This window comes from Mercurialis annua, linkage group LG6, assembly GCF_937616625.2.
Source record: "Mercurialis annua linkage group LG6, ddMerAnnu1.2, whole genome shotgun sequence".
NCBI classification, from domain to species: Eukaryota; Viridiplantae; Streptophyta; class Magnoliopsida; order Malpighiales; family Euphorbiaceae; genus Mercurialis; species Mercurialis annua.
In genome coordinates, this window is record NC_065575.1 from 31,904,461 (window position 1) to 31,915,180 (window position 10,720).

Sequence of the window (10,720 nt, forward strand, 5' to 3'; positions counted from 1 at the left end):
TTGACGGATTTTGAGCGTTTTGATCGAAGAAAAAGTGGTCGAGATGCGGGTGTCGAAGATGGCCATGGGCCGGGTCATCCCGTGAACCGGCCCGAAACCGATCAAACCCCGGAACCGGACTAAAACCGGCCCGGAATCGTAGAAAGGCCGGTTCCAAATTTATTGAACCGTGACCCGGCGGTTCAAGGGTCGAACCCGTTGATAAAAGTATATACTATATATTTAAAATATATATTATATCTTTATCATATAATATATTTATTTTTGCAATAAAATATATGTTATATCTGTTTTAGTAAAAATTTTGGTTAATATTTTATTTTCAAAAAAACAACAAACTTTTTTTCTTGTAATACTATCCATGTGAGTTATTTTATTGTTAAATTACATTTTTTAGTAATAAAATTTTAATTTTATTTTCAATTTTCTAAACTGTCCCAAATCGGAACCTTCCGATTCCGAACCGTCATGGAATCGTCTCTTAGGCGGTTCTGGTCTAATTCCACTTTTTCTTGAACCGCGACCCGACGGTTTTAAACCGGAATCGTCGGGTTATGAACCGTGGCCACCTCTTATCGAAGGAGCCCCGACATCCGGCACTTCTTGTGCCTTAGCACAACAGGACAGGACACGAAGGCCATATCATGTGCCGGTAGAACAGGGCACAAGTTGCCTTGCTCTGCTGCCGGTAGCTCTTGACAGGACATGGCATAGAGTGCCATGCTCGTTGCAGAGAGCTCTCGTCAGAACAGGGCACGACGTGCGCTGTTCTGTTCGAGGATCCATGAGCCAAGGACAGGGCAACGTGCCCTGCCCCTTAGGCACCAAGGCCCAACGCGACGCGATCTGAAATTTTTCGGACATAAAGTTTCCGACGAAAAATTTAATGGAAAATGTCAAATTCTGATTTTATGAAATAAAGTAAATAAGGTAAAAAATAAAAGTAAATAAAAAGGTATAATGTAATATGGATATATTTATGGATTTTAAGAGATTAAGTTTATAATTATTGGAATTATAAATCGAGAAATGGATGAATTACCTTTAAATTCTTAAGTTAATTTGAGTAAAGTGAAATTGTAAATTGTATAAAACAATTTACGAAAAGAGGAAAGGATTAAAGAATAAATATTGCAATTGAATTTATTTTATAAATGTTATATTTTATGTCTAGAGTCAATATTAGAGTTAGGGATTTATTAATTCGAGAATTGATATTTCCTTTCCCCTGAAATTTCCAGCCATGATTGAAAGGAATCTAGACAAAATCATAAAAAGAGAGAGTTTCACACTCCAAAAGGAGAGACTTTCACTGGTAATTACAAAATAATTTGTTTCTTCACTTATATATTAATTTATCTTAAAAAATAAGTTATTATAATAAATTATATTTTAGTATTATCAATTAGATTATTCATTGTTTTAGTACAACAACATCAAGCTATCACAATAAGATAAACTATAGCTTTTACTAATTTTCAATCATTCAATATAATTACACAAATGTATATAATCAAACAAAAATATACAAAATAATTTTATTCGTGCAACAAGAAAATGTCGATATAGTTTAAATGTAGGAAAAATTCAATTATATATTAATTATTAGCAATTTCTAAACAAACATGTTCAGTGCCACCTTTGCCGCCGAACAAAAAGCTATAACCAATGTCATTTTTGTACGATTGATCTCCTTCAAAGTAGCAACGTGATTCGCTAATTTGAATAAAAGATTCATCAGGAATAATTGTATTGAAGTGAGAATTAAGAAGATCGATTTGCTGAACAAAACATGTCGAATCGTAATTCGTATTTTGAAAAAGTCCACTTCCCATTTGAGGGCTCGAGTCTTCCGATGAGGGTGTGAAAATCTCTCCTCCCCATCTTAATGTATCAGCAAATTGGTTCAAGCTTGTAAATATTTCTTTTGGCCAATAACCTACGATGTACTCTTTATTTATTCCAAGCCACCAAGCTCCAGTCTCCTTATCCTTCAAAACAATATAATAGGTTTTATAATAATATCTAAAAAATACAAAAACATTAGTAAAATTAATATCCATCAAGTAACTTAAAAAGAAGAAAATTATATTTCTTACGTTTTTTATATCATATTTACGAAAATACATAGTCAAAACGCTTATTTTCTAGTGTATTCCTTTTTTAGTTTTCTCTTTTTAAAATTATGTTTTTTTCCGGATCTTCATATATATGCTTTTATTTGTTTAGTGGGATTGTTAGTACCCGTTGTTAGTACCCGTTGTTAGTACCCGTTCATTTTGTCAAATTCACCTTGATTGTGTCAAACCAATACACACACTGTTTTTTGTTCTGTGCTAACTTTTTTATTAACTGTAAATATTATTATTTTCTCAAATCAATAATTTTATTAATTATATTCAATTTACTGTATATATTTATTTGTTAGTAATTCTTTGATTTTTTTATTATTCAATCTTATTTATTTGATTTGTGTTTTTTATTTTTATTTTATTATTTTATTTTTATATTTTTATTTTAGCAACCAAATTTTATGTATACATATCTTTTATAACTAAAATATATAAAAAAATTATTTGGACACCTTTTATTTAATTTTAGACATTTTATCTTTAATAATTAAATATATTTTTTAAAATCTTTTTTAATTTAGACACTTGTCTTCTATAGTTAAATCTTATCATTTGTATTTTTTTAAAATTTAGATAGTTATCTGTTATATTTATATACTTATCATTTTAATTTTAGTTTTTTTATCTTAAAGTTTTAAAATTGCTTTCATCATAAATTCATTTTATTTTTATAATAATATATATGTTTACCTGTCATTTATTTTTTATAAAGGCACTTTGAATCATTATTTAAATTTAATAGAAAAATATTATCTAAACATAGAAGATTTCTGAGTCTTAAAAACTACAAATGATCTATTTAAAAACTAGTAAAAAGCTACTAACAAACTACTTAAAAACTCATGAAAATTACTAAAAACTGAAAGTAAATGCACATTTATATCTATAATTAATAAACCAGACAATAAATACATTTACGCCTAACATGTTTTAATTGTTAACTCAATAATGTACTAATAAGTGATCACAATAAATAACAAAAAATAATAATAAAATAATTCAAGCAGATGTCTTTATAGTTTACAAGTTATGACATTATTCTGCATTTTCGACTCCTTCATTTAGAAGGATTATTCATTTTAAAGAATGCAATAAGATAGACGAGTAAAATATAGACATAGTCTAGTGCACGTTTATAAATAAATATGGTTCATGTACATTTAAAATAAACATCTGAAGTTGTTCTATTACATTACCGATTTCTGATTCAATTTTTGGTTGCTCGTCGATTACTTTTTCGTTGCTCGTGCATTGCTAATTCAAATTTTGTAATAAATTTTTATATTCAAATTTCATGAATTTAACATTTTATAATTTTAAATTTAAATTTAGTTCATTTATTTCTCTTTTTTTCTATCAAATATGTGAATAGGAGATAAAGAATTATAGTTTTATATTTTAAAATTAATAATATATTAGTTATGGCTTTTTCTTCTTCATGTTTTTATGTCTATAAGATTTTCTTATTTAAACTTTTTACAATACTTCTTTAAATATATATATTTTTCATATATAGTAACCTACCAAAACTTTACCTGAAATATACTCAGATATTACTATTTAAAAAAAAGATTGTCGGTGAATTTTTTTAATAAAGAATATTTTATGCAATTTCATAATTATTTTCAGTTATATACACATAAAAAGTTATATTATCTTTATTTCTAAAGGTGAATAATTGTTTTTTAATTAATACTTAATTATTATTTTTTTAAATATTTTGTTGTTCTTGATTGCTTTATAGTTGTGCTCTTGTTACTTTACAGTTGCTCTCTAATTGCATTTCTTTTACTCATAAAATGTTTGTAGCAAATTAATGAATTTTGTAAATGTTATGGATAAAGAGTATTTAGTGCAATTTGAATATATTTTTCTGTTCTATATACATAATAAGGTTGTATTTTCTTTGCTTTTCTAAAGGTGGAAGATTATTTCCGCTTTATATATAAATTCTTACTCTTTGGTTGCTTGTATGTTGCTCTTTAATAGCTTTTCGGTTGCTCGTAGAGTTTTATTAGTAAATTGTTATAGTCATATTCTTTTATTAGTATTATTTTATTATATCTAAATTGATGTAGTTTATATTTCAATTTTATTCTTCATTAAAATATATGAATGTTGATACACATGAGAGTTAAGACAATATATTTAGGTTTGATAAAATAACTAAACTGTAGTTAGAGTAAAAAAATTGATATACATATTTAATTTTAAATTACATATAAATTATTATTTTTTTCAAAATCGGGATACTTAAATTTTCTTATTCTGCTGAAATCCATATTCTTCGTAATGAGAAAAACTTCACAGAAAATAACCATAAGTAAAAAAGGAACTTTTTTAAAAATACAAAAAAATTGAATGATAGACATTTCAAAAAAGAAACTACAATATTTACGAACATTTTAAATAATATGTTACTCTATATAAAAAGATTCATATAATAATTTAATTTTGATGCAAATAATAAAAAAGTTCAAATAAAATATTTATTTATAATAATTATAAAAAATTATTTTATAATTTTCACTATTCTAATAGGCAAAAATTTATATATTTTTATAATTAAAATTTTATTAGATATTAAAATATATAAACACCATTTGTTTATCATTTATAAAATTGTAATCAATTTTGGTTTGTTTTACAAAATGCAATTTATACACGATAAATGTTTAGCCTCTATTCATCAAAAAAATATTTAACCATTATATTATTTTATTTAAAAAAAATAAAATCAGGTAGGCATATATGAAGAATAGTTCAACTAACCTTTAAACAGACAAAGAGTTTGCAATTTGCGAATGAAAACTCACTTTAAACCCTTGGTTAAATGTGAGTGACATATATTTGTAAGTTAACAACAACAAAAGACGTAAAAGTACAAAGATTAAATCTTTCGCATTTAAACATCATTAAGGTCACCAAAACACGTATTTATGTAAGTAACCTCTTAAAATATCCATCAAATGACTGTTAGAGTTGATTTTTTAGTTGTGCGCTTTAATTTCTTACTCTAAATATGCTTCTAACATTGTTTCTTTTATAAAAGTAGAGTTTGAAATTGTTTTTTAGAAATAATTCTATAATTTCTTTTTAAGAATTTCACATAGTTTTAAATGGTCTTTATAAGCATAGTTTGCAATTGATCCTAAACTAATTTTAGAACAAGTTTTAGAAATATTTCAAATGGCTTTAAAAATACAGTCCTGGAACCGTTTATAAAACACATAATTTAAACTGGTCTCTAAAAGCTTTCAATTAATTTCTAAAATAAAATTAGAAAAACTATATCTATAAGAAAAAAAAAGAAATAGAAAGAGTACATGTGGAAACATTAGAATACGAGAGTTAAAAAAAGTTTCTAAATTAAAGTAATTTACAAATAAAGTTTAAAAATCAAAATATTATTTTACAGATTATCATATTTACTACACGAGTAATTTTTTTAAATTTTGTTCACTATATACTTTACAACTTTTGTTCAGGAAACTCTTATTCCGAAAAAAATTTTCTTTTTAATTTCTATTCTTGTAAAATTTTTATTTTCTAGCTCATTCTTGTGACGGAAAGAAAAGCATTATAAGTAAGGGGACTAAAAAGAACAAGGGCATGAAAAATCAAAATTTGACAAGTATAGAAATTAAAAAAATAACATTTTTTAGATAAGGACTTTCTAAACAAAAATAGCAAAATATATAAGTTTTGGGATGGATTTAGCCATTTTAAAATTATATAATTTGCATGCGATTATAATTTGAGAATTGGAATAATTCTTTAAATTAAATCAAAATTATTTTTAATCATTAAAATAAATTTAAAATCGAAATAAAAACTTAGTTGGACATGAAAAAATCGAAATTTTTTGAACCGTTTGCCATACAATTTAAATGACTAATAAGTTACCTGAGAGACATCAAACCATATTTCATATGTTGGGGGTTCTCTCACAGAAGATGGTGTTAGAACCATATCTAGAGGAAAATTAGGACTGATTAACACAAATCCAGAGCAAAACATGTTGTAGCAGCCTGTCCTTTGATAACTGTCGCTCTGCCAAGATGATTTATATAAAAAACAAAAAATAAAAAATATACTGTCTTATTTTTACATATATTCTAAGAGACTAAATAGATATTAGAAAAAAATAGTTTATATTTTGTAGTTATCTAACAATACTACTTTTAGAAACAAACATTCCATTTATTATATTTTAATAATTTTATATTCATATTAGAAGAAATAAAAAGCTATCTGATCAATTCATGCTAAATTTTATTTATGTGGACAAGAAGGATGAAATCAACTTTCTTTTAGCTATTTTTCATCCCCTAATATCAAAAATATGTGAATCAGATTATTCACAGAGATAAAATTTGACCTGAATTGGTAGGATAGTATTTCAAAAGAGTAAAGAGATAATAGTTAATTTATTTACATTAAAGTTAAAGGAATAATTATTTGATATAAAGCCAGTATTTTGACCATAAAAAATAGAATTTTAATCAAAAATATTTTTCCATATAATAATTGTTTTTATTTTGTCTAATGTGTGCTCCATGGTATATTTGCAAAATAAGAGAAAATAATATTTAAATAGGAAAAAAGTTAATTGATATTTTAAGTACATACCGTCCATGATGTGTATGTTCGCACATTGTTATCATGATATAAATCCGGATTCACCTATGAGGTTAAAAAGGTTATCAGAACAATATAAATATAATGTTTAATTTAAAATTGAATCGAACGGCCCTGGTAACTAGTGACATTTTCAGACTGAAAGAAGGAAGAAATCGAAAATCTAATCGTATTAATTGATCGATTTTTTTGCCCTTTTGACCAAAATTTACACATGTCAAATCGTTAAAACACCAATTTTTTTTATCAAAAAATAAAAAATATCATTTTAACATATTGGCCGTATTAATCAGTTCAACCAATTAAAATTAGAGCATCCACGGTGAGGCTGTGGATGCGTCTAATAAATGCTCAATATTGAGCACTTCCCATTGTGAAGAAATAGGAAGTGCTCAATAACCATTGAGCGGTTGGTCTACGACAACCGCTCAATGGTGGGCTCTTATATTTTTAATTTTTTTATTAATTAAACAATATTTATTATATTTTAAAAAATTATTTTTAAATACTTATATAATTTAATATTTTACTATTTAATGTTATTTTCATATAGCAAGTTTTTTCTTAAATTTTATTTAATAAATAAAATTTTATATTAGATATTTAAAAAAAAATTATCTAACATATAAAAGAAATCTACAATCTATTTTTTAATAACTTATATTATATTATTTTTTATTATTAGTTTATTATTTTTTTATTTTAATTTTTATGTAATTGTAAATTAGCCGTTGTAAAATTTTAGCCGTTATAATATTTTTTAAAAATATTTTTTAATTTATATGTAATTTTATAAAAATTATATATGAATAGAATATGTTTCTTTATAGAGAAAGTAGTATGTAGTTAGGTGCGAATCCCTTATCAGTTTACTTTTTAAAATATAACCATTATGAGATGTTGTGTAATAAAGTTGAGTTTAATAAAAAGTTGATGTGACACACTCATCAAACTCAAAAACAGTCTAATTGAACTTACAATCGATCTAATCTAGCCAACCGTTTAAATTTTAAGTTAAAATTATCTAATTAGTAAACTGACCGTCCATCCAACTTGTATTTGGTTCAAGCTAAGGCCGTCTCCACTTTCAAATGATATCATAGCAGAACTATGACATTTAGAATTAACATTAATTTTAGGCTTGTAAATGCTTATAGCGCCTCTAGATCCATGGTATTCTCCTTTGGAAGTATATAATCCTGCAAACTGAAAATGCAAGTTTTTGTCATGAAATTGGAGTATTATTCCGTCATTACAATTTGATGATTAAAAAATACTCTTATTTTTACTATAGTATTCCGTTATTACAGTTTGACTGTGGATGCTCTTTTATCATTATTGTTATTAATGCTATAAACATTTTATTTCAATAGAATATTCCACAACTTAATTAGTATTTTAAAATTAAAAATATAATAATTATATTAACAATATAACAATTATTATAAAAAATACTTTTAATAATCTTTTTAATAATTGTATTAAAAGATGTGAAGTAAAATTTAGAATTACATTAGCTGTTCTTACGGGCTGATGTCAAAGAGTAGATGACACATGATATATGTGGCCGACACATAGTTCAATTCTGAATAAAAAAATTTCGGTTAAAATAAAATATAGCATTAGTAAACAAATTAAAAATATGATTTTTTTTAAGTTATCAAATTTTAATAGCATACTACTTTTAATAGCCACCAAGAGTATTTTTAACAGTTATACAATACCCTTAAATTGTATATAAATAATCTTAAAATAAAGGTTTAATTGCACCAAAAATTACCAATTTTCGCGTGTTTTTTTGTATTTAACATAAATTTTTTTCTTGACATATTTAACATTAACTTTCATTTTTTGGTATATATGTCCACGAGACCGTTCGGATGAAAAACAGCACAATTTTGGATGTAAAACAACACCGTTTTGCATCCATATCGACACAAATTTTCAAGAAAAATGCAACCATGGACAAATATGCCAAAAAATGAAAGTTAATGTTAAATATGCAAAAAAAATTATGTTAAAGATTAAAAACACACGAAAGTTGATGATTTTTGGTAGAATTAAACCTAAAATAAATACAAATGTAACTTACTTCCCATCCATGATTCCATGATTTTGTGATAGGGCTAATTTTTGGAGAGCGACGAATAGGCACTCGTCCAAATGGGCAGCCTCTCTTCAATCCTAGACTTGAATTTATCAGCGGTTCATGAGCTAGCATACGATCTTCAAGCTCCTTACTTGGTTTTAACTTTTCATTTGATTGAGAGAATAAATATTAGTAACTCGAATCATATACAATTAAAAACTATTGTTTCCAACTGTTAATTAGGTTAAAATTATTGGTTTTCTCTATATTTTTGGGTGGCGATATTCCCACTCCGTCTATTGATTTTCCCGCTCCACTATTTATTTTATTGACAAAGTTGACATCATCCTTTATATATTGGACATTTTACATCATTAGTTTTCCAAGTTCAATCATATTTAGATTATTGAATTTTAACAATATTATTGTAATCGTCATATATTTAATGAGTTTATATCGTTAAAAAAAAAATCTAATTTCAACACACACATATATATAGGTCTAATGATGAAATAAATCTAAATTTTTAAAATTTATTGTAATTTAAACCAAATTTTTTAATTTTTATAATAATTAAGTGCTTTTTTTTAATAATAGTAAAATTAATGGCCAAACTTGCAATAAAAAAATTCAGGCTTAGTTATTATTGTAATAAAAAAATACAATTTGACTATTATTATAAAAATTAAAAAATTTGGTTTATATTGCAACAAATTGTAAAAATTTTGATTTTTTTCACCATTATATATATATATATATATATCATAAACCGTTAATTGATATAGCAGTAAATCAAACCATAATTGTGTGATTTGTAAGTGCAGGATGATTGAGAGCATGTTGTTTGTTTATATCCATACAATCATAGACATCACCATACTCGGTCTGCAAATTAATTGTCCCAAACAAACACACAAAAACAAGAATTTTTATTAGTTTCTGTAAAAAATACATATAGAACAAAAAGAATTTAAAAGTAACTTTCTATATTCTTCCTAAATAATATACCTCAACGCAAGAAATTATCAATATAAATGTTGCAGTATTGTATTAAGATTAAAAAAATGTACCTGGATGAAATTTTGAGGTTGATGTTGTTTGCGTGGTTTTAGTTTGTCATTTGTTCTGCAATTTATAAAGTGAAAATTATAAAATATAGCTAGTAGAATGACAAGAAAGTCTATTCTGTAAGCCATTGCACTATGTAAAAAATTGTTTGTTTAATAATAATAGGTGAATAATCTCTTTTATATATATGTTTGTGAAACTTATATGGTAGTTCATGTTCTGGCTGAATTTACAGACTGTCTAATAATTAATATACATATTGGATTAAAAGTTAATTAATTATTAGAAATATTAATTTATTAAATTAGTATAAACAATTATAAAAATATAAATATATTTTAAATCATTTTAATTTACAAACCGCATATTTAATATTATTACAAGTACATAGACTAAATACAGTTTACAATTACTCTAAAATTATTGTTATTATTTTCAGTCCAAAAAAAGTAATGTTATATCCAGTTTCAAAAAAATATTAACTTGACATTTAACAAAAAATATTATTAAAATATAATATTCACAAAGTAAAATAGCTTAATTTGTATGTAGTATATAATAAAATAAGTGTTGGATAAAACTACTTTAATTATGTCTAACATATAAAACTCTAATAATCAATATTTATATGGAAAGTATTTTAAATTTTAGTAAATTATTAAATAATAGAATTATTTTTTATCCATCATAGAACGAAGTTGGTTTTCTATTTTTTTTATTAATTATTAGAATTATTAATTTATTACGTATTGGAGGGTCTATATGCGAATATGTTTTTGTTGTTTATCTA

At 24.7% G+C, this 10,720-nt stretch overlaps 1 protein-coding gene across 1 annotated transcript; it reads right to left on the reverse strand.

Moving 5' to 3' along the window:
- Positions 1-642: 642 nt before the first annotated feature.
- LOC126687757 (uncharacterized) lies at positions 643-10,296 on the reverse strand. The gene is made up of 8 exons (XM_050382315.1): positions 10,292-10,296; positions 9,933-9,987; positions 9,661-9,801; positions 8,866-9,024; positions 7,815-7,979; positions 6,039-6,185; positions 1,626-1,991; positions 643-903 (listed from the first exon to the last, which is right to left on the reverse strand). The coding sequence occupies exons 1-8, from the start codon at positions 10,294-10,296 to the stop codon at positions 643-645; spliced, it is 1,299 nt and encodes a 432-aa protein (XP_050238272.1).
- Between the last annotated feature and the right edge of the window lie 424 nt (positions 10,297-10,720).

What these genes read in the sequence shown, in the direction of transcription:
- LOC126687757 (XM_050382315.1), bottom strand. An exon ending in AACCTCAAAATTTCATCCAG is followed by an intron (nt 9,802 to 9,932) that starts GTACATTTTTTT and finishes TATTTTTTACAG; the next exon opens with AAACTAATAAAAATTCTTGT. An exon ending in TATGGTTTGATGTCTCTCAG is followed by an intron (nt 1,992 to 6,038) that starts GTAACTTATTAG and finishes ATTGTTTTGAAG; the next exon opens with GATAAGGAGACTGGAGCTTG.